The 24,383-nt window shown below is 37.8% G+C and overlaps 1 protein-coding gene across 3 annotated transcripts in view; it reads right to left on the bottom strand.

The window, feature by feature from the left end:
• Positions 1 to 1,545: 1,545 nt before the first annotated feature.
• Positions 1,546 to 24,383, bottom strand: part of slc66a2 (solute carrier family 66 member 2) — a 46,158-nt gene continuing 23,320 nt past the window's right edge. For all 3 annotated transcript variants that reach the window (XM_007253057.4, XM_049476195.1, XM_007253058.4), the window contains 2 exons: positions 20,476 to 20,692; positions 1,546 to 5,593 (listed from right to left, as the gene is read on the bottom strand). In XM_007253057.4, coding sequence (XP_007253119.1) covers positions 5,386 to 5,593; positions 20,476 to 20,692 — 425 coding nt within the window. In that variant the 3' untranslated portion in view covers positions 1,546 to 5,385. The remainder of the gene's footprint in view (positions 5,594 to 20,475; positions 20,693 to 24,383) is intronic.

Here is a 24,383-nt window from a genome sequence, read left to right as displayed (position 1 = left end):
AGGTGGGCCGCGAAAGTTATCTAATGTTAGCTAACAACTGAGCTCACTAGTAGTGCGTTTATGCTTGTTATGAGCAGTATTGGGCACGTTACTTTGAAAAAGTAATTAGTTATAGTTACTAGTTACTTCTCCAAAAAAGTAACGGAGTTAATCCATTATAAAAAAAAGTAACTAGTTACCATTAAAAGTAACTATTGCGTTACTTTTGTTACTTGCAGTTTATTTCAACACTGTTATTCCCATCACTGGTTATGAGGCATAAAATGTGCATAAAACCATGAAATTACACATTAAATCATTGTATTTATTGTGGTATTATTTACTATGGTATATTTTTTCCTATTCCACATTAAATGCTGCAGCCTCTGCCATCTGTTACACCATTTAAGGTGGAAGGGAAAGTTAGCTAGCTAGCAACTGAGATGAACTTGTAGTGTTTTTTATGCTTGTTATGATGAAAGTGGCCATAAAAACTATGAAATTAAACACTAAATTATATTATAATATTAATAAATATTATGATATTATTATTTTAATAATCATAATTTTTAACAAGGAAAATACTCAAATTTGCAGTTTCTTTGGTCGCTTGTGCCAGTGCCATCTTGCTAGTGATTCTTAAAACCCTCTGTTTTGAGTGTGCTTCTGAAAAATCTTGGTTTAAAAGGTCATGTAGCCCTAAAACTTCGCCCTAATGCTCCAGCCTAACAAGACCCAGGATACTCTACCCCCTAGGTGTGCACACGCAAAACAGGGGGTTGGGTTAAGTGGTAGGGCCAAAGGGTGAAACGGGATTTGGTTGAAGGCTTGAATCTCAGTTTTGTTGCCAGACTACAGCAATTCATTTCATGAATTATTATTATGGGCTACATTTATTCTGTGAGGAAACATCTATATGTTAATGCTAGTAGTTAACAGACTGACACTGCCCTCTTTTACAGGGCACTAAATGGTTAAAAAGTTTCAGTTGCATCACAAGATGAACACCTTTGGAAAAGTTTGGAAATGTTAGACACCATTCTCCTTTACCATCATGAAAACACCACCTAATGAAATATGTTTTGACAGAAGGGTATGTTATCCCTTCATTACAGTTCCAGAAACTAGGAGAATCAGCAGAGAGTGGTATATGTACTTTACAGGTTCCAGCATTCAAGCACAGCTTTACAGTTCACAATAAAAATATATTCAGCATCTAACATTTTGTAAAATACGGGGAAGAAAAAAAAAAAAGAATATTAAACAACAAGCATATTTCGGGTTTGATTGGAGTTACATTCTTCTTCATGCCAACTTAATCTCCCAACTAAACTTTTTAGTGAAGACATTTTCTCATGAATTATTAATGTGGCTTAAAAAAACATTTTTTTATATCAAAAAAAGAAATTACATTTATATTTGTGCTAATTAAACATTCCAGCATTATAAAGGCAACAGAACTATTCTCATCATTCAAATGGTGGTAAACTGTGAAGCTCTCAGCATTTAAAATAATATTTACTCCACCAAAACCTAATACTTCTAACAGACAATTAAAACACACAATTAAAAATAAGATAAACATTTTAATTGGTGTACTTTTACACATGAATGATAATCCTGATCATCATTCTCATCAGAATGTAATACTTACCCAGACCCTTACCTGATCTCAACAACATAAAACTGCCCAACATGCAAAAAATCAAACAGAAATATGCATATAAAAAAAGGACAATTGAAATAAGAGAAACAAAATCATAAGGTTGTTTTGGATTTTGGATGTACACAGACATAAAAATGACCAATAACAGAGACAGAAAATAATTGTGAAGGATTACATAAATAACTTGGTGTGGTCTCAAAAAAAATACAGCTGATAATCCAGTAAAACAATACAATAGTAAAACAATAAAATAGTACAAAACAAGAAGAAGAAAAAAGAGGGTGACCAAACTGAGTGGTACACAGGAATCATTACTTTTTTGGCAACTGTTTTGGCATTGGGACATTATAAAATATAAAACACAACACAAATGGCAGGACCTTTGAATAAAATAGATGACGTAATAATATCAGCAACATAATAAAGCATACTCTTGCAGCACATTTTACAGCCACCCTCTATTCCCTCTGTTATTGGAAAGTGGAACCACTGGTCATATATTTTTCTACTGACCACTGTTTTTTTTTCCTTTTTATGCTTGGTAGGCACATCAACTGTTCCCTTCAGTTCCAGTGATTACAAAATCCAAGTTTCAATGACCTGGGATGACCTTAGAGGATAAAAAGTAGAAGATGTATAATTCATGCATCACATGAACTACAATCAGTAACTGTAAACCTACAAAGTACACCCTATGTGGCTGGCGTACCTGAAATAATGTCCAGTGAGTGTAGTTAAAAGGAATAAATGGCTAATAAACTGGCAAGTTTAAATTATATAAAACATGAATTATAAACAAAGGAGTTAATCATGCCCAATATGACCAAAAAAAAAAAAGATTGTGTAGCAACTTCTGTGCAAAGGTACCTCAAAGTTATTCAAATGTATTCTACAGCTATCAAAATAATTGTATGCAATAAACTGATTTTTTAAATACACCACTTTTGAAACAAAACCAGCTCCCAAAATATGTAATAAAATATGACCTAAAATAACATATTTAAACATTTAAATACCCTCACAAATAAGATATAAAAATTGAAAATCTTGTGGTTTGAATGAGTAAAAAATAAAAAACTAAGAATAAACTAAATTTACCCACATCTAAATAAAAAATAAAATCTCTTATTTCTCAGGAATATGATCACCCTGAAACTGAAATTCTCTGATAAACCCAAGTGTCATAAACATACCATTTGTATCTGTACATTTCATATCTCATTCAATAGAAGCGTGTATTAAAATGCAACTAATTATCAACATCCATAACTACAAACACTACTCTAAATAGCACCTTCAGTCAGAACTCACTTAGTTCAGTATATTGAAACATTTGGTCCCAAAATACTCCTTGAATAAACCATTAGGTGATTTTAAAAAAGATTAATTTCTTTTTTGATACTTTCTTCAGTATTATCCCACAGACCATCTATTAAACTGAATGATGTACATAAGAGCACATAATCTCAGATAGTCATTCAACTGAAGTGGTTACAACTGGATACCAAAATAGAATAAAAATAATTATTTTGACACAAAAAAAACATTTTTTTCTGATCTATCTAGCATCTACAAAATGAACTGCTAATGTATTGCTAAAACAATATCACATACAGTTGTGGTTGGAAGATTACATGAACTTATCATAGAAATATTGGGCTTTTTGTTATATCTTAACTTTTCGTTTTTAACAGAAAAAAAAATCAATCAAAAAATCAGCACTAGCTCAAAATTATACATACAGGTTTTTAACAAAAGGGTTTGTTTGACAGCGCTGAATGAATGGACTAGCACACAGTTCAGTGTAAAAGTCAAAGGAGCTCATAGGAGATCATAGATTTGCACAACATACTCATGAACTGGAAGCTGCAGCCAAAAAACGAAGCCCCTACTTGAAAACAGACACTTTTAAACTCAACTTAAGTTGATCAAATAGAAAGAAAAAAAAGATAAAAGCTTTCTGAAGGAAAGTTTCATTGTCAAATGAGATAAAGACTGGATAGACTAATAAAGAAGAGCCTAACTGGTCAGTATAACCTTTATAAGTTTATTTTTTTGACCGTTTGAGGCTAAATTTAAAAATTGAAATTTGTGTTTAAAACTTAATTACTTAATGTTTTTAATTTGACATATTAAAGAATTTTTGCATTTTGTAATAAAAATCTGATGGTATACAAAAAAAATAATCTAGTGAAATATATATTTTTCTGGAATTCAGATCCTGATAAAAAAAAAAGAAAAAGAAAAAAATTGGAAAAAATATGAAACCAGTTTCTTCCTGATGATGCCAAATGGGCAAAAATAAATAATAAATTATTAACACCTAATTTTCTATTTAGCCTCAAACGGTCAGAAAACTGAACTGATAAACGTTAAAGTGACCCTAACAGAGACTATCAATCAGATAAGTTGGATGGGTTTTTCAGCTTTCAGAGATGGCTCTGGATTGGATAAAGCAAGTTAACATTAATTGTTTGGCATAGAAGCCCTGATTCAAAAATATATGGACATCAGTACAGAGGATTGTTGGAGTCAGCTTCCCCAGCACCATGGACATCTACACCTCCAGATGCAGGAAGAGGGCCACCTGCATCAGGAAGGATCCCACCCACCCAGCACATGCACTTTTTGTCCCGCTTCCCTCAGGACGGAGGCTGCGGAGCATCAAGTGCAAAACAACCAGACTGAGAAACAGCTTCATTCCGGAAGCTGTAAGACTCTTAAACTCCACTTAACAACACACTGCACTGACACACAAGGACAATTACTGCACAAACACGGTCACTTTACCCGCACTGAGACACTTTATTTTCTACTGCTCTAATTCATTTCATGCTGCTATAGCACATTTGCACTCTGGACTTGTTGTTGCAACCTGTCTACTCTTTCTATTTATTTCATTTGGGGTATTTAATAACAGCTCCTGGGTGTAAACTGGATTGTGAGATCACAATTTCGTTCCACCTCATGTACCACATAAGATGCGAATGACAATAAAATCTCCTTGAATCCTTGAAAACCAAGTAATTAATTTCTGCCAAGATGAGCTGTCAAATATCCAACCAGATGATTGTTGAAGGTATTATTATTGGTCATGGTGCAATATGCCAATATGCTATAGGAATGAATATTGTGGCACAGTATAATTCTGCCCTTGTGCTGATTTCACAAAGTAAACTAAACATATTGTGAAAAATTGTGCACCAAATCATGCTTTCCTTCCGTTAATGATACAATGATTTTGTGCACCCATTCTGTCGCAGACTTCAAGGAAATCGCTATCTGAAACCGGTTCCAAACACAACAGTATGTCAATATTATCATAATAACATAAATCACATACTACTATAGGGAAATTAAAACCAAGCCCTATGTAGCAGTCACAAAAAAGCTGTCAAGTACATTACTTTTTTCTGTGAACCTAAACCAGCCCTTGTGTCTCTAAGGCAAACATCATTAACAATCAATAACCATTGTTCTTGGCCACACAGGTTTGACTACTTAACAACAGCTATATACTGAGGTCACAATGTATGTATAAAGCATACTGCATGTATAAAACATGGTCCCATACTCATCTTTCAACACATACATGAACATGTACAGAATAAACAATAATAATAATAATCCTTTAGTTCCGGATGTGAAACATGGAAAAGAAAAGTGATGAGAGTTCCAGGCCACCACCAGTCATCAGTCATCAGTTTTCTGAAGCTCCACGTTTGCTTCTTGAGTGTGGCTCAGAGTGCCTTGGCACTGGTGGTGTGGGTGGTGTGTGAGGCAGGTTTCTGGGGGTAGCGGCTGTAGTAGTACACTTGGGACATGATGGCCATATCCACACAAACCTGCAGGAAGCCGCAGATCCAGAACTGCATAGGAGCCTGAGTGAGCAGGAAGTAGCCTGTCTTAAAGGTGTCTCCACTGGTCCACATCAGAACCATTTTGATGCTGAAAAAGAGAGGAAGGGAGAGTTTATAACATTTATTAACTTTTTACATCAGTAATTAATGTCATTTGTAAAACTCCATTGTTATACAACAATGTCATTTGCACAATTCTGTGTAGCGTGTAAAATGAATAGTGCTGTCAATGTTAACATTGTAACGCATGCAATTAATCTGGAAGCCTTAATGCCTTTTTTTAATGCATTAATCATTTTACCCATTTTGGCCCCAACATCCTGCCATAATTTATTGTTTTCAGCTTGTTGCGCATCTTGACGTATTAGCGTTGTTATACGTTGTAGCGATGTAAACACTGTGTAAAAAAAGTAGTTTTCTTTTTATATATATTAAAATATGAATGCTCCCATATACACACAAATTCAAATGAATTAATTACATGTTTTAATTGGTCAACAGCCATAAGGTTTTACAATCTTAATTACAAAAAAAGCTGTGACACTGTGTAAAATGTAAATAAATGTAAATAAACTGCTGAGTTCAGAAGGTAGTTTTCTTTTTATATATATATTAAAATATGAAGTCTCTCTCTCTTGCTATTTTTCTTTTACACACATATACACATACATACACATACAAATTCTCAAATTAATTAATTACAGTTTAGTTGGTCTACAGCCCTAAAAATGAAAGAAATTTTGTCTCTTGTATTTTTATTACATGTTAGAATAGGGTTATAAATGTAAATAAAAAAAATGATTAGCAAATTTCATAGACCCTTATATATTAAAAGGGTAAAATAGCCTATTATCATTATGTCAGTGGCATTTGATGGTCTTAAAATAACAATAATATTGTTTACCGCAATAATGTATGGAAAGAAATATCGTCCACAAACAATTCTCATCATGAAAGGCCTACATTTCATAAAAAATAAACTAAATTAGAACTTTATGGCAGATTTTTTTTAACTTGTTTAAACTGGAGTGTGAGAAGCTACAGATTTGACTGTTACAGAATGAGAGATAAGGTAAACAAACAATATCCAACTTTTAACTTGTTCTGTAGATATTTGATTGTTTTTCCAGAGTAAAGATCTAGTTTCAGGTGAGAGAGAGAGAGTGAGGTTAAAATAATGGGATTTTATTGCACCAGATAAGGGTGAAGAAAGAATCTGAAAAATCCAGAACAGATCAGAAATAGAGCCATACTTGGCTTCCACTTCCAGTTGTGATGAAGCTGTCCACACAGTTTCATTTTCTTTAAGAACAAAGACCATGATACACACTGCTAGACAGCTCGAGCTCCTCAGAAGCTTTTATATTAACTTGTGTGTGCTACTTTTTGCTGTATTCCTAAGCCTATTCATGAATTAGCTGTTTGGAGTGTGTGGGTGTAGCTTACTTATTTTAGTCCTTTATATCAAACTCCATAATGGATAACATTACATAAATGTGGAAGGAATTTCTGATTTAAAAAAATGTGTTAAAATCCTTTAATTTTCCCCAGAAATCGACAGTGCACCTTATAATCCGGTGTGTCTTATGTATAAATTTCACCAGTCAGGTTGTAAAGAGCAGTAAAGGCACTATGCTGAAGAACAGCGTTATACAGGAGTTTCAGTGAAGTTTCTTCAGCACCGAGGCTAGAGCATTAGCTGCTAACCGTGCTAAGCACTAGCTCTTTCTCCGTTCAGAGGTGAGTATATCAGACTGTAGCCTGTTTTCAGTGTTAAAACAAGCTATCCTAGCTGATAGCGCCCTGGCTTAGCGGAACACTGAGGGTTCCTCAGTGTAGTGCTGTAGGGGGGCATTTACTAGTGCTAAGCATTGCTAACTGCGGCTAGCGCTGCTGCTAACTGCGGCTAGCGCTGCTGCTAACTGCGGCTAGTGCTGCTGCTAACCGTAGCTAGCATTCCTGCTATCCGCGCTGTTGAAAATAAACGCTTTACTCACCCAAATAAACAGTTTTCAGGAGACAAATCTGTCTGTACGGTAACAGCTTGTGTGACTCATTTGAATACAAAAAATATCATTAAATTACTCTGACATAAAACTCACCTCACCTCAATATAGTGAAAACGATATTTCAATTACTTTTTTGTTGTTGTTCAAAAAAAGTCCAAGGGACTTTTTTGGAACTGGGGTTGTATAAACAAAAGTAAATATCACATTATAATGAAAACAACAAAAAGAAAATCTCATCTCTCATCTTTCTATATTTGTTTGTTATAATGTGCACTAACTCACAGACTGAGAGCGCATTCTGAAGGCCAACTGCCTTTGTTGGCTCTGCTTCATTGGCACTAACTTAACTCCAGTGGGTTCAGGAACTCACAGAAGATAAATTACTTAAAAGAAAGCCAAGTCGTGTCGGGTTTTTGGACAGAGATTTGCCTTTAAGGCAGGACATGCCACTTTAGAGCCTCACTACTGTATCTGAGCTAAGCTAATAAGCGGGAAGGAAAAGCAGAACAGAGGAGGAGTGCATGCCCTGACAACACTCAAAATCCACACTCTCCCACAAGAGTCTAGCAATTCTAGCTACAACCTTTTTCTTCCAAAGGCACGCTAGCCTCTCAGGATGAAAGAAACAACATGAAAACACCCTTTGTGAAGATTGTTTGTGGATAAATGTGACGCAATGATGAAAGCTACATTGGAATCTAGACTGGATTTAGTGTTCAGTGATGGGACTGTTTCTCAGATCTCACATTTTTTCACAGAAGAAAATGTTATTTTAAGGTTATTGAATGATGCAATCCCAGAAAACATTTTTCCATCTGATATTTTAAATAAAAAACTCATTTATATGAAAAATGTTATGCATCACATTTTGCTGTTTCAGCAGTTTTGCCTCCAACACCACCACACTGCAGTTTCCATCATCACTGACACAAACAAACAGGAACAGTAATAGAAAAACATGCTTTATATTAAGATTCACTAGGATAAGTTTTTTTTCACCCTGAATATATCTTATATATATTATATACAGTATATTCCACACACTGCTTATGCCCTACATCAATGACTTTCAATACGGAAAAATATGAATGTGAATCTGAATAAAATGAAGGCTGCTATTACAATATATAACATGTCAGCCACTGGTCACAGAGACTATTAAATTAATGGAGACAAATCCTAGGTTTAAAGATACTGCTCAGTTAAATGCAAAGAAAGCGAAGTTGAGACTAACATGAGGCGACATCTAAAAGACACGGAATCCAAACACCCACACACTCCAAACAGCTGAATTATGAATAGGCTTAAGAATACAGCAAAAAGTAGCACACACAAATTCATATAAAAGCTTCTGAGGAGCTCGAGCTGTCTAGCAGTGTGTATCATGGTCTTTGTTCTTATAGAAACTGAAACTGTGTGGACAGCTTCATCACAATGTGGAAGTGGAAGCCAAGTAAGGCCAGGCTGATAGAGATAGAACGAATAATTGAAACGGAATTAAGTTTAAAGCACGCTCCCACCAGACCACCAACTCAATGGAAAAACAACCATGATGGAGTGATATTTACACTAAGGTAATTTGCCAATGTAAAATCAAAAAGGTTTGCATAAAATGAATGTTATATAAAAATGTTATCCAATTAAGGCTGGGGTAATGGTCAATTATGAAATGTGCATAACATATAAAAAAGCTAAAAGAATTATCCACAGATAAAAAAGAAAAAGAAATTGCCTGTATGCATCTAAAGGAAATACACAGAATTCACAGAGCGAATTTAAACTAACCCAACAGTGTGGGTTACTCTGATACTCCTTAATGACTGTATGAGTGTTCTTGAGGACAGATTATATTTAGATAATGTAATGCTGCTAACCTATTCCCTTCACAACATATTTTCGTGTTGTATAATTCAAAAAACTGTTTTTGAGGGGCTAATAATAAAACATCAAATTAACTTAGGCTTCAGGATTATCATTCTTCGACACCTATTTTTTATTCTTATCATATTGACAATATTTTTTTTAAGCATATCGAGGACATCATCAATGCTTAATAAAACACTAAATGAACTGCACTTTTCATTAGAAAGAGTGTAATTAGTGCTGTTTACAGGACATTTTCAATAAAAAAAAACAATACTCTTAGTTTTGTTTTTAGGGTTTTGATGTAACTTTTTTTTTTTACAACAATCATGTGTACTATTTGTACCAGTGCTGTCAAGCAATTAAAAAAAAATCTAAAATCTAAAAATTAAATCTAAATTAATCGCATTCATTACTTTTTGTTAAAAAATGTATTTTGGACTGTAAATGTTTTATTCATTTTAGCTGACTAGCAAATGAGTGAAGGAATAACTAGCATCAACTTAAAATTCCAAATCTCCTTATGACCCATGTATACTCTACCAGGCAAAAATTTTAGGCCAAAATTATAACCTACATTAACAGTTCTTCCTACTTCCAACCGTGTATGTCCCAAAAACTAAAATCAGGCAACATATTGTAATTAGCAAAGTAGTTCAATTTCCAGCATTACATTTTAATTCCATGGATCATAGACTATCAAAAATAGTAAAATTCACTTAAAGTCAAACAAGCAACATTCATTATTTGTTCTGTGATTAATAAATCAAAATTAACATGCTAATTTGACAGCTCTAATTGTTACCATATCGCCCGCCTCTTCTGTTTTTGAGCATGAAGTTATATTGATGGCTGTGTTTAGAAATTTTAATTTAATGTATTATTAATCTGTATCATTGTATCTATATTGTATCATATTGCAATATTTAGTTTTGCAATGCTGTGTTTATTTTCAAAAACGCAGTATTGATTTTTAACATTAGTTTAGATGTAAATTTGATGTCAGACAGTGGTTCATTTAGTGTTGTGCTTAAACCTTGACCACTAGATAGCAGTGTTGTACTCTGTCGTTAGATCCCACTGTTCTGATTGCATAAAAAGCAAACTTTTCTTTGATTTAGATATTATAAATATGATAGTGTATTTTCTCTAAAATGAGATAAAATGACAAAAAAAATGAGACCAAATTGAAAACCTCTGAAATTTCATCAAGAGGAAGACGGATGTTTAAAAGCCATCAAACAACTTGAATATTTGCTCCAGGATTGGCATAAAGTTATCCAAAAGCAGTGTGTAAGACTGATGGAGGAGAACATACCAAGATGCATAAAAACGGTCATTAAAATGACTGATTTCTGAACTCTTAGTGTACTTTATGAATATGAACTTGTTTTCTTTGCATTATTTGAGGTCTGAACGCTCTGCATCTTTTTTGTGTTTTCAGCCATTTCTCATTTTCTGCAAATAAATGCTTTAAATGACAATATTTTTATTTGGAATTTGGGAGAAATGTTAATTTTACTCAAAAATATACCTATATATAGCAAAATCTGAGAAACTGATTCAGAAACTGAAGTGGTCTCTTTTTTTTCCAGGGCTGTATATCACCTTGCTTACAGTAATGCAATATATAGCAAATACTTAAAACATAACCCCTGTATTAATGTACGATAGATATTGTATTGCAAGGTTCTTACAAATACACAGATACACACCCACCTCCCCCACACACACAGCAGGTTGTTTGTGTTCATATCCAGTCAAAATTGACATTCTGGTAGCATTCACATGCTGTCTATTTATGATAAAAACACCAACAATCCTTGTAACAGGATTAACCTATTTTGTCTAATGGAAAATTATCAGTAATCCCAGTTACTATACATTTACTGTACACATGAAAAGACAGAAATAGCTGCCAGAAACACAGATGAAAAAAAGTGATACATGTTGATCAAGCACATCCTGACAACCAAGGACACCTTTGCATAGCCCATGTTGTTATGCAGCACAGGCTATGCATCCCCACAGCAGACATCCAGTAGCTGCTTATGTTCCCAAAAGAAATCTGGAAAGCTTCTAGAGTGCAGGCTGGAGAATGCAGCACTAACACCCACACAGCCAAGAAGTGGCAGCAAAACATACAGGGACAGCTCTTCATTCAGCTTAAAGAAAAAGGGGGATTTAATGCCTTAAATCACCAACGTATCAAAAAAAGTAAAGGTAAAAAAAAAAAAAAAAAAAAAAAAGAACCAGATTGTGATAAACACATTGCTAAATTTCAGACATGCAGTTAATGCATGCTTAAATAAGTGTGCTTATTTCTTTGCATTTGTAAGTGAAATAATACATGCTTTTATGGCAAGCGAGAGATTCCTCGCAGCCCCCTTTTCCATCGGAACATTCATAAAAATATTTAAAATAATAGCTGAAGTTTGTGGAAGTTATTGTTCTGGACTGAAACATTAAAAAAATGCAAGTTTTTTTTAAGGGTGTAAAGAAAACCAGCCCAGCAAGACATTTTTTTTTTTTTTTTTTAAGCTCACACCCTATAATAGACCTGCCTCTCACACTGACCTTCCTTCTCTTGCTGACCGGCCTCTATTTCCCTTTAACAATTACATGAAAAACTCACCACACCACACAGTACTGTGTTTTGACACCCCAGAATATTGTTTTTACCCTTATGGTGTTATAATTAGTCTTAATTAGTCGGGTCGGTACCCCCAATCCCCCCTGTAATCCCCCCCCCTGTGTTTCGGTTTTTAATCCCATCAGTGAATATTATACATAACTGCACCCTTAAATTATTACAGTTCCATCAAAAATGCATATTCATGTATTTTTTTTTATGAACAAATATAAATTGACAAGGCCCAAAGATCAGGACCACAGGTCAGCTACTGATGCTGGATCATTGTTAGCACTGATAGCACATTGTTAGCAGTGATACTGACATGGCGGTGGTGTATTAGTGTTGTACTGGTATGAAGGGATGAGACACCGAAATGCTGCTGGAATTTTTAAACAGCTCAGTGTCACTGCTGGACAGAGAATAGTCCACCAACCAGAAATATCCAGCCAACAGCTTCCTGTGGCCAGAAGTTTGGTCATACTGTAGTTTCACACCTTTAGTGCACCTAAAGCCCGATCCGGATGGGATTCGTTTCTCATTTGTTTTCCTGACTGACTGCATCTACCTAGTCTTTATAATAGGTCTGGGTGGTGTGGCTAAAATGTGCATCACATCAATCTGATATTAATATGTATTTTTCACAATTGTGGTGGTTTCACTGTGTATTACTGTATATCATGTGAGCACGACTGATACTGCAGCTTTTTCTTTACATATAAGAAAGAAACATTTGAATTTTATTATTTAAAGTGGCTTGCAAACGTTTTCATACTCCTTGAACTACATTTTGTCGCCATACAGATTTTAAGTGATAGACCAACACAAAGTAGTACATAATTGTGAGAAGAAACAAAAATGGTTTTCAAAATTTGAATGGAATAAAAAATCTTTACTCTCAAACTAAATAAAATCCTGTCTAATAATTTTTCTTCTGAAATCACTTAATACGTTAGTGTGTAATGTGTTATTAGTCTCAGTATAAATATAAACACCTGTTCTGTGAAGACCCTAATTGTTTGTTAGAGAACACTAATGAACAAACAGCATCATGAAGACCAAGGAACTCACCAGACAGGTCAGAGATAAAGTTTGAAGAAACTGAACGCATCAACTAAAAATGCAAAAAAAAAAAAATAAATAAATTAACAACTGCAAACAAAATACATGACTCTCCACCCAAGCTGACAGATTAAGCAAGAAGAGCACTGGTCAGAAAAGCCGCCAAGGGGCCCATGGTCACTTTGGAGGAGATCAGGTGGAGAAATCTGTCCACCAGACAACTATAAGTCATGCAATCTTTTTGGAAAAGTGGGTTGAAGAAAACCATTGGAAGAAAAAGAAAGACATAAGAAGAGCTCCTTGCAGTTTTCCAAACCATGCAGGGAACACAGCAAGCACGTGGAAGAAGGTGCTTTAGTCAAATGAGTCAGATGAGACAGCTTTGGTCTCAAATGCATGTGTGGAGGAAAATTAACACACCATTCACACTGTGAAACATGGTGGTGGCAGCATTCTGCTGTGGAGATGCTGTGGAGTTGATAGGAAGATGGATGGAGTTAAATGTAGGACAATTCTGGATGAAAACCTGTTGGAGGCTGATAAAGACTTGACATTGGAAAGGAGATTCACCTTCCAGCAAGACAATGACCCTAAACAGACAGCCAAATCTACAGTGGAATGGTTTAGATCACAGAATATTCATGTGTTAAATTGGTCCAGTCAAAGGCTGACCTAAATTCTATTGAGCTTCTGTTGGCAAGACATGAAAATTGCTCGACTAAGTACTAATATACTGAATACTTTTGCACGTCACAATTTTCAAATTCTTATTTGATAGATTTTTTTGTACAATTACGGGCTACTTTGTGTTGGTCTATCCCTTAAAATCTAAAAAAAACATTAATATTTGTGGTGGTAATGGAACAAATGTAAAAGAGTATGAATATTTTAACAAGACACTGTATACACCATAATAAATATATATATATATATATATATATATATATATATATATATATATATATATATATATATATATATATATGCTCTTACAAAGCAAATGGTGAACCAATGTGAGCCAATCCACAATAACATCTTATGCTATTAATAAGCCTGCATTTAAGTAAAGTGGACTATTTAATTTTTAATAACCTCTACATGCACTCCGAATTTAGTTTTTCCCTGTTTTTCCAGGCCTGTGGACCCCATGGCTCCTGCTTTTCTGCTGTGTTGTAATGATCTAATGTATTTCAGATCAGCAAGGCTGTTTTTGTGCTGTTAGATAACTCGAAGGCCGAGATGTTTTCTGTTGACAACTGCTGTGGAGGAGTGACCCTGAATGGAAGACGACGAAACATGCTGTCTGAGTGAAAATGAGAGAAAGGGTTCCTCAGATACCCATTGCTCGCCTGCTCTCCGTGGTGTAAAGCTGCATACAGGCCAGAAAGACCTTGTTTCAGAGTCTCTAATGACCAGAGAAAGTGGACAGCAATGTTAATTAGACTCTGCTGACACTGTTTGTAGAGTCTCTCTAAATGGTGTTATGTTTAACCACTGTCTTTAAGTTTTTAAGGACCATTTAGGCAGAGAAGGATGTCATGTGTTTTTCAACACAGCCAATTGGAGGTTTGCATTTTGAATAAAGCCCTATCCGGGGGGATTAGTTTCTCAGAGGGTCCTGGGGTAATTTTCTCATTTATGGTGGTCCTCTGTGATTTTATTCCCGTTCAGATTGACCATGTACGTGTTTTTCTCAGACGTCCTCTGAGAAAATTACAGGCTGAATTACCTGCTGTTTTACACTGAACTCCATGGTTCTCCTGTAATTTTAGTCCTGTCCGGACGGACATCTCTGAGTTTCGTCACCTTGCGTTTGATTAAATTTGGGGGCGCGTTTCCATGGAGATCCACGTAAACACAACAGCGAGTGGAAATGGAGGAGCTACTGAACGCGATGTGGTGACCGAAAAAGCCAAAAAACTCACTTTTTTAATTGCAGTTTAATCACTGAGTAGAAGTATTAATTATTTTTCACAGACATCCCCCTGAGAAACTAATCCTGTCCAGATAGGGTTTAAGTATGATTTACGTGTTTAATTTGCAATATGACATATTACTGCTAATGCACATTCAAGGAATTTAGAATTTCCTGCATGTCTGACCATCAAGATTAATTTGTAAAAGCTGTAATATCTTTATTTTCTCATCCATATGAATTTTTACAGTAATTCTTGATTCTAAATGCGAGAACTAGCTTGCTTGTTTTTCTTGCCATTTTGGTTCAGATCATTCATAACGTGGGAGAAATGAGCCAACATGGTGCACACAGCTATAATTAACTTTGGATTAATACACATAGCACAAAGACTATTTATTTAATCTTTTTTGCAGGATTAAGGGAAGAGGTTTGTATCCATCCATATCTTTGTATGAGGCTGCATTATGATAGCATTATTTACCATATTTTTTGCACTATAAGGCACACCGTGTTTTAAAGTGCACTATCAATACAGTCTGATTTCTGGTCTATTTACATACAAATGGTGCACTAGATTATAAGGCGCTTTTTAGACTAGTATGGAACAAGTGTGTTGCCATGTTTTCCTTTTAATTCAGACATGTAAAGCTAAGCTAAGTTAAGTAAGCAAAACTGTAAATAAAAAAAACATTTTAGACGAGTCAGACAAGTCAAACAAACACTGGAAGTTAATCTACACAGATTGCTCTCCTGAAAACTGTTCAATTGTGTGAGTAAATCGCTTCCTTTTATTTACAGTAAGCTTAGATTTTCTAATGGAGCATTAGAATTAGCGGCTAACTGCTAGCTACAGTCTGTTATACTCTCCTTTGATCGGCAAAAGAGCTAGCGCGATTAGCAGCTAGTCTCAGTTTCAGCAGTGAAGAGAAGAATTAGAGATCTGATAGGTGAAATGCAATAATAAAGTCATTACTAATATGAAAAAAATAACAAAGCAGCTTGTCACAGCCACACAGCAGGGCCACTGAACCAAAAAATAAAAAATAAACAAATAAATAAATAAATAGGGTTGTTCTAAACTTTTGACCAGTGGTGTAAATAATTCTAATGTAAAATGTAATTACATGGAAACAACGCAAATGTTTGTGCACCCCAATAAGATTCAAACTCTAATAATGGTAATAGGGAGGTAAACCGCTTGCACAGTGGTTGGTTGGTTACAGTAAATAAATGTGGAGCGAGAAATGCACATTTAAATATAACTTTCACTGAAAGAAAAAATGGAATATTTAAGGATAATGAAGAGGCCACAGATTTCTATTTTTCTGGTCATATGCAAAGGAGTTATGGTGCACCATATGGTTGTCACATTCAAATAGGTATGCAGTGTCACCAGTAGTGTGAGGCTACAAGCTGGAAAAGAAGCCATTAAACCTCATTCAAGGGATCACACATTCACACATTCAGGTACATTTAAGCCTCTTCAATGTTATTAAGTGTTCATCATATGGGACAGAATGTGTTTACTCTAATATTTTTACTTTAATAATATATATACTGTCACGTCTTGGCCTCGTCTCGTGTCTCTGTGTGCATTCCCCACGTGACCTGTGCTCCCCTGTGTCTCCCGTCTCAGTACTTTTCCACATGTGTTTCTAATTTGTAGCTCCGCCCCTCGTTACCTGTTTCCCCAGGTGTTCATTGTTTCATGTTTAGTATAAATAGTACTTGTTAGTCTACGTTTGCTGTCGGTCTTTGCACCTTCCCCCGTTGTTTGTCTTGCCACGTTCGCTATAGTTATTTCCACGTTCTCTAGTTCTTCGTTTTGTATTTATCTCCGTTTATTCCCTGTATATTTCTAGTTTGTTTTCTTGTTTGGTTATCGGTCACGTTATTTCTAGTCACGTTTAGTTCCTGTTTGTTTCTTTGTTTATGTTGTATATATTTACGTATTTATCCCTTGTATATATTTCCTCGCCCTGTTTTGTTATTATCTGTTTCACGTTTTTTCCCTGTTTGTTTATGCACCTATTTATATCCGTTATTCCCCTGTTTGTTTATTTGTTTCTTTGTTATTTAATAAAGTCTGGTCTTACCCGCATTTACGTCCGCCTCCCGTCTGGTTCCCGCGTTACAGAAAGACCGACCTTAATTATGGACGTAGCGGGAAGATTTCTGCCGAGGTCCGGGCCGGCCATCCGCCGCCCCTCTGTCGGGATCCCGGCGCAGGAGAATCCGAGGCCTCGAGGCCGGAGAGGGCCTCGGTCTAGGCGCTCTAAGGGATCCCGAATTCCGGAGGATTTTCTTGGGGGGGGCATAACCGTTGGGGCTATGGGCCTAGCCTCGCACCGCGGGGGAGGCGAGGTGGTCAGAGACGCTGGCGATGAGGACTTTTGGAACTATGTAGCTGCCGCGTCTAGTTCGGAGGACGAAGATTACCCTCCGACGCGAGCCCGCTTGCCGCTTCCTCCGGGGTCAGTTCTGCACCCGGCATTCCGATGTCCACTCGATCTCGTGGAGGAGGCCACCCTCGCCCCGAACCGATCTCCAGCAGTGCCGGTCCTCAAGACGCCGTCTTCTGTCCGCCCGCCTCCCATGGCGCGCTCCGTTTCAGCGGCTCCTCAGCTAGCTTCAGCGGCTAACCTGCTAGCTTTTCCTGCGGCTGCTGCTCCAGCCTTCTATTCGGCGGCGCGGCTAACTCCGTTAGCATCCCCTGCTACCAAGACGCTCTCCTCTTCGTCTGCTCCAGCGCTCTCCTCTCCGGCTGTAACGGCGCTCACCTCTCCGAGGGCTGCAGATCCAGCTTCCACGGCGGCCGCACAGCCGCGCTCCGACACATCCCCTGCGCCGGACTCTACCGGCGGCTCCGCGCTTCCTACTCCAGACTCGTCCGGCAAATCAGCTGATCCAGTCCGGGTTTTCGAGTCTCTCGCGGCAGCAGCAGCTCTCCGCTCCAAGGTTTCCATGGTTACGGCGCTACACTCTCCTGCTCGCGCCACCCCGGAGTCTGCATACACTGCGGTGAGTTCAGCTCAAGTCTCTGTGCTTTCTTCAGCAGCCCTCATCTCCACGCAATCTCCTTCAGCCCAAGTCTCCAAGTCTGCTCCTGTGTCTGTGCCAGCGGTGCCCACCGCTCCTGTGTCTGTGCCAGCGGTGCCCACCGCTCCTGTGTCTGTGCCAGCGGTGCCCACCGCTCCTGTGTCTGTGCCAGCGGTGCCCACCGCCAATGTTCCTGTGCCAGCGGTGCCCACCGCCTATGTTCCTGTGCCAGCGGTGCCCACCGCTCCAGTGTCTGTGCCAGAGGTGCCCACCGCTCCAGTGTCTGTGCCAGCGGTGCCCACCGCCTATGTTCCTGTGCCAGCGGTGCCCACCGCCAATGTTCCTGTGCCAGCGGTGCCCACCGCCAATGTTCCTATGCCAGCGGTGCCCACCGCCTATGTTCCTGTGTCAGTGGTGCCTATCGCTCCAGCTCCGACGCCAGCCGCACCCGCCGCCGCGCCTGCCCAAGCTGCACCCGCCGCCGCGCCTGCCCAAGCTGCACCCGCCGCCGCGCCTGCCCAAGCTGCACCCGCCGCCGCGCCTGCCCAAGCTGCACCCGCCGCCGCGCCTGCCCAAGCTGCACCCGCCGCCGCGCCTGTCCAAGCTGCACCTGTCACCACACCCACGCCAGTTCCAGCTCCTAGGACTATGTTTGGCCCTAGGCCCCGTCTACCCAGGTCTGCCCCAAGGGCCCCGGACCTCAGCCCTAGAACTGTGCCCAGGCTGGCCCCACGGACCACACCACAGACTTTAGCCAGTCCTGGGCATCCCCAAGTTTATTTTGTACCCCTGTCGCTCCCTGTTCTGGTTCCTGTGTCAGTCTGTGTTCCTGTTCCTGTCTTGTCTGGTTTCTGTGTACCTGTCCCTGTAACCGTGTTCGTGTCTGTCCCGGTTAATGTTTTTGTCCCTGTTCCCTTGTCCAGTCCAGTCCAGTCACCAGTCATGCCCCATGTCCAGTCTCCGACCCCTGTCCAGTTCCCCGTCCAGTCTCCTGTCTTGTCCAGTGTACAATCTAATGTCCAGTCTCCGTTCATGTCCAAGGTCCAGTCTTCTTTCTTTGTCCAGTCTCCTGTCCGGTCATTAGTTCAGTCTCCTGTTCTGCCCCATGTTAAGTCCCCGGTCTCGTCTCTTGTGTTTCCCGGCCTCTCCCCGCCGCCGGCCCCTGGGGTTCGTTTTTACGCGCCTCGGGAGCTGCGCGTTTAGGGAGGGGCTTCTGTCACGTCTTGGCCTCGTCTCGTGTCTCTGTGTGCATTCCCCACGTGACCTGTGCTCCCCTGTGTCTCCCGTCTCAGTACTTTTCCACGTGTTTCTAATTTGTAGCTCCGCCCCTCGTTACCTGTTTCCCCAGGTGTTCATTGTTTCATGTTTAGTATAAATAGTACTTGTTAGTCTACGTTTGCTGTCGGTCTTTGCACCTTCCCCCGTTGTTTGTCTTGCCACGTTCGCTATAGTTATTTCCACGTTCTCTAGTTCTTCGTTTTGTATTTATCTCCGTTTATTCCCTGTATATTTCTAGTTTGTTTTCTTGTTTGGTTATCGGTCACGTTATTTCTAGTCACGTTTAGTTCCTGTTTGTTTCTTTGTTTATGTTGTATATATTTACGTATTTATCCCTTGTATATATTTCCTCGCCCTGTTTTGTTATTATCTGTTTCACGTTTTTTCCCTGTTTGTTTATGCACCTATTTATATCCGTTATTCCCCTGTTTGTTTATTTGTTTCTTTGTTATTTAATAAAGTCTGGTCTTACCCGCATTTACGTCCGCCTCCCGTCTGGTTCCCGCGTTACATATACTAATATATATATATATATTTTAAGACCATTTTCCATTTTTTTTATATTGTAAAATTTTAAATATACAAACATCAGAAAAATGTTGAGTTAAGTATAACTACAGATTTATATACATTAATAAACAAAGCATATTTGTGCATCAATATGTCTGTAGTTAACTTTAGCTCTTTCTCTACAAGATAGCAGAAATAGAGCTTATAACTTGAGCTTATTAATTGAGTGAAATACACCTGCAAAAACCTGTGTTTGCAGGCAGCCATGAAACAATTGTATGATTTTTTCCCTTCAATGACTTAAAATAATGAAGCAAACAAGACTTTTTTTGGTATTTTACTTCAGTCTTTTACTACAGTGTCTCTGGGGATGTAAACCTTTAGCAAAAGCATGTATCTGCAAACAATTACAGCGAAGGGAAAGATTCTTTCATTGAAAAGAATGTACTGAATGATGAAACCTATTTGGCCTGATTGTTTTATTCAAGGAATTAATGCAAATGTTCAAGGACATGCTGCAGAACTGTGCAGAAGTATGAAACTGGTTCACTGAGTTCATGTTTAGCGTTGAAAACAGTGTTTTCATTAAATAGAAACTACAGATTTAATAAAAATATAAAAAAATGCGAAAGGGCGTGTATATGAATGACGGCACCTACCTCATGCCCTCTGTAGATTTGTTCTGGTAGTTGCAGTAGAGTTGTGGAGTTCCCAGCATAGCTTCAGTGAACACAGCCAAGAAGCCCAGCAACTCCACAAACAGCACAGAGTCCAGCAGCAGGTACGTCAAATAAGCTGCCACCAATGTGAAGGCAAACACACACTGCAGATAGTCCACAAAACGACTCCACACCCAGAAGTAGCTACAATCAAAGTCTAGGATCCAGAGCAAGAGAAAACAGAAGAGAAGTCAAAAATAAAGCATGAGATGCAGGAAACTAATTTGTGCTACTCAGACAGTCAAGGTCTTCAAATACAAAGGCCACTGATATTTCTCCTTTCTTCTTTTACAACATTCCAATGATAAAGGGAAAAAAGTATATGAACCACAGACCTATACATAGTTTAGATTTAATCTGAACTGCTGTTTAAATGCTGTCTAAATTAGATTAACATGGTTTATTTCTAAATATTAATACAATTATTTTTTTTGTGCTTTTCAGGATACTCAAAGATGCGTTACATCAAAAACACAAATAGAAATACCAAATAGTATAATACATTTAAAACATAGATCAAAATTAAAAACAAGTAAGAACACACAAAAAGGAAGGGTGGGAGAAAAAAAAACAGTTTTCGTGGAAAAAAAAGTCAAGACTTCCTAGCATTATTCATTATATGGCCATTCCACTACGAAATTATTGTAGTTTCCAACAGTTTGCTTCAAGCTAGAAAACTCATCACTTATTTTCTATTTCAGCTCGAGCATGATTAAACAGGATAGGTTTTATATGGGAAATACACATTTCTGCATCTGTAAAGATTATAGCTGCTTCTGCTTAGTATTAAAAGAACAATATAAACAGCCCCAGGTTACAACAAAACAATGCAAGTTGACAGTGGATATTTTGAACATAATACAGAAGCTCTTTATATTTTTCTTAAGCATCAGGACTCTTCTTACATTCTGGCTTACAATTCATTTTCTTAATGATGTAGTGTACATATGTAGTTGGTAACACAAAAAACATTATATGCATCTAAAAATGGCTAAATTAGTCATTTTGGTGATGTGCATTTAAGATGACCACAAGGTTGTGGGATAAAGATGCGAGTTTAATGATTTGCTGGAATGAATGAAAAAACTAGCAAACCTGGATGAACCTGTGTGTAAAATGTGATTAACAACAACAAAAAAAAAAACTCTCAACACGTCACAGAGAAAAACATAATTTTCAGCTTCCTGTCAGTGCAACAACAGCCGCTCTATTTAAACAGTCCTTTCCTTATCGAACATAAAAGGGTTTTCTCTCAGACTGACTTCTATTAGGGCATTCTGTAATCTGACTGGCCTGCTAACTAAGCTAATGCTAGCTTCTCTTTCCTGATTCACATCGGTTTAACATTTGTAATTGTCAGACTGTAATTGTCAAACATTTATTTAATTATTGACTACTTCATTTGGCACCCTAAAAGCAAACTGAACTTTCTATTTGATCAATTGTCTATACTGTTTTCGAATCCTGTTCATGTAGCTTCTCATCAGCTACCGGAGCCCTGAGAGAGCACAATTGGCCTTGCTCTCTCTCTGGGTGGGTAGATGGCACTCTTTTGTCATTACTCCAAAGGGTGATGTACTTCAGCACAAGGCATCTGTGAGCTGATGTATTGGAACTGAGTTGCTGCTGCTGTTTCCTCCGAGTGTGCTGTGATGCTACTCAGCAATGCAGCATCAGCAGCAGTTCAAAAAGAGGCAGATTCTGACTTTAAATGTATTGGAGGAGACATGTGCTAGTCTTCATCCTCCTGGTGTTGTGGCATCACTAGTGATAGTGGGAGTCCTAATAAGTGGGTGAGCTAATTGGCCGTGTCAATTGGAAAATAATGGGATAAAATTTTTCTTCTATGAACTTCTATGAACAATTGTGAAAGAATGGGTCATGGTGTAAAATATGCTGCCACTTAAAAATGATGAGTTTCTTTGATTTTACCAAATTGAAAACCTCTGGAATATAGAGGAATCAAGAGGAAGATGGATGATCCCAACCATCAAACCAAACTGAACTGCTTGAATTTTTGCACCAGGAGTAAAGGCATAAAATTATCCAAAAGCAGTGTGCAAGATTGGTGGAGGAGAATATGATGCCAAGATGCATGAAAACTGTGAATAAAAACCAGGGTTATTGCACCAAATATTGATTTCGGAACTTTTAAAACTTTATGAATATTAACTTTGCATTATTTGAGGTCTGAAAGCTCTGCACCTTTTCTGTTATTTCAGCCATTTCTCATTTTCTGCAAAATAAATTCTCTAAATTACATTATTTTTATTTGGAGTTTATAGATAAAACCACAATGTTTATTTTATTTAAACATATACCTATAAATAGCAAAATCAGAGAAACTCATTCAGAAACTGAAGTGGTCTCTTAACATTTTCCAGAGCTGTATACACTACAGTAATGTTTTGAGGTAGAAAACAGTGGACACCACCCAATTCTTTTTTTACAATATACAACACTGTGTATTTTATATTGAGTGTGACTCCCACAATGTTCTCTCACTGAGGCAAACACAAAACAGGAAAAACAGCAGGAGTAGAGTACAGCACAAAGACAGCAGGAGGCTGCTGTTCATAGCCGCTGGAGCTTTTAAAACAAATCACCTTTCATTACAGTGTCACATTTAATTATTTTTTCTGGCTGAATGCCGCACCATTTGCTGCATTTACCATCATAAATTCCCTGCTATTCACTGCATTACAAAAACACTGTCAGTTATATTTCAGATGCATATAATGGAAGCACAGGGGGGCTTTTAAAATTAATTTGTAAGATTGTCCGATAATTTGCATAAATAAGAGTACAGTAGTTTATTATGGACAGATTTAAACCACACCGTGATCAATAGCAAAGTTGTAAAGATAGGTAGGTATCTTAAGCGGTGGCTAATTGGAAGGATGTTGAGTTTATAATATTTCAAAAAGATTTACTGAACTAAAAATAATTGCCTTTGCTGACATTTCAGATGACATTTCATTATCAGAGCAATTATTGAACCTATAGAAAGCTCGGCCACAGCAGATGTGTGTGGGAGAAACTGTATTTCTGAAGTAGAAAGAAAGAAAGACTGAGTGATAAGGTAGAATGGGCACGAAAATGAAAGAACAGTACAGTCCTCCGGTCATGACACTGACCATGATGGATACTAGCCACTATAATACTCAAGAGTCACAGCAGAAGATGGATTCAGTATTTCAGAGAGCCCTCTCTTTTCTCTCATTCCCACACATGCCTGCTCAGATTCAGTTTGCACGGATGGAGGTCTTACTGCAGGCTTCTAAAGTGCCTGACACACAGCAATCTGATATGAATTCTACAGGAACTGCACACTCAAAACGTATACAACCGCACATCCACACAGTGCTAGGACTGAATGATGGAGGGATTACGTACAATATATTATGTAACAGCCAGAACAAATTAAATTAGTGCAAGGCTTGTTTTATAACAGAAACGATTATTCATCGCATTATGACTCACATTGCTAAAGTTTTGTATAATTGAAAACTTGGAATGTTGCTCTTCATGCAGTCACTGGCAAATAAAACGGAAGAACTTGCTGCTTTAGAAGAGTCGTGAAGGGAATATTCACATAACCATATTTACAACTTACAAACAGAGTTTACAAGTAAGCTGTTAAGAAGTGGAAGACAGTGGACAGGCAGTGCTCATGAATTAGAGACTATGTAACACCTATGATCCTATTAAAGGAGAAATCCAATGTGAAATGGACTTGGGGTGTAGTGAAACATAATAATGAGTATTTTGTTTTCCAATAGCACACCTCCGTTCGTCCCCAGCATTCCAAAATATAGAGCTTTTAGCCGATGCTCCCAACAGGCTTA

Source organism: Astyanax mexicanus, chromosome 3, assembly GCF_023375975.1.
Source record: "Astyanax mexicanus isolate ESR-SI-001 chromosome 3, AstMex3_surface, whole genome shotgun sequence".
NCBI classification, from domain to species: domain Eukaryota; kingdom Metazoa; phylum Chordata; class Actinopteri; order Characiformes; family Acestrorhamphidae; genus Astyanax; species Astyanax mexicanus.
The sequence above is the reverse complement of the archived record's forward strand: the minus strand, read 5'-3'. Positions and strand labels throughout refer to the sequence as shown.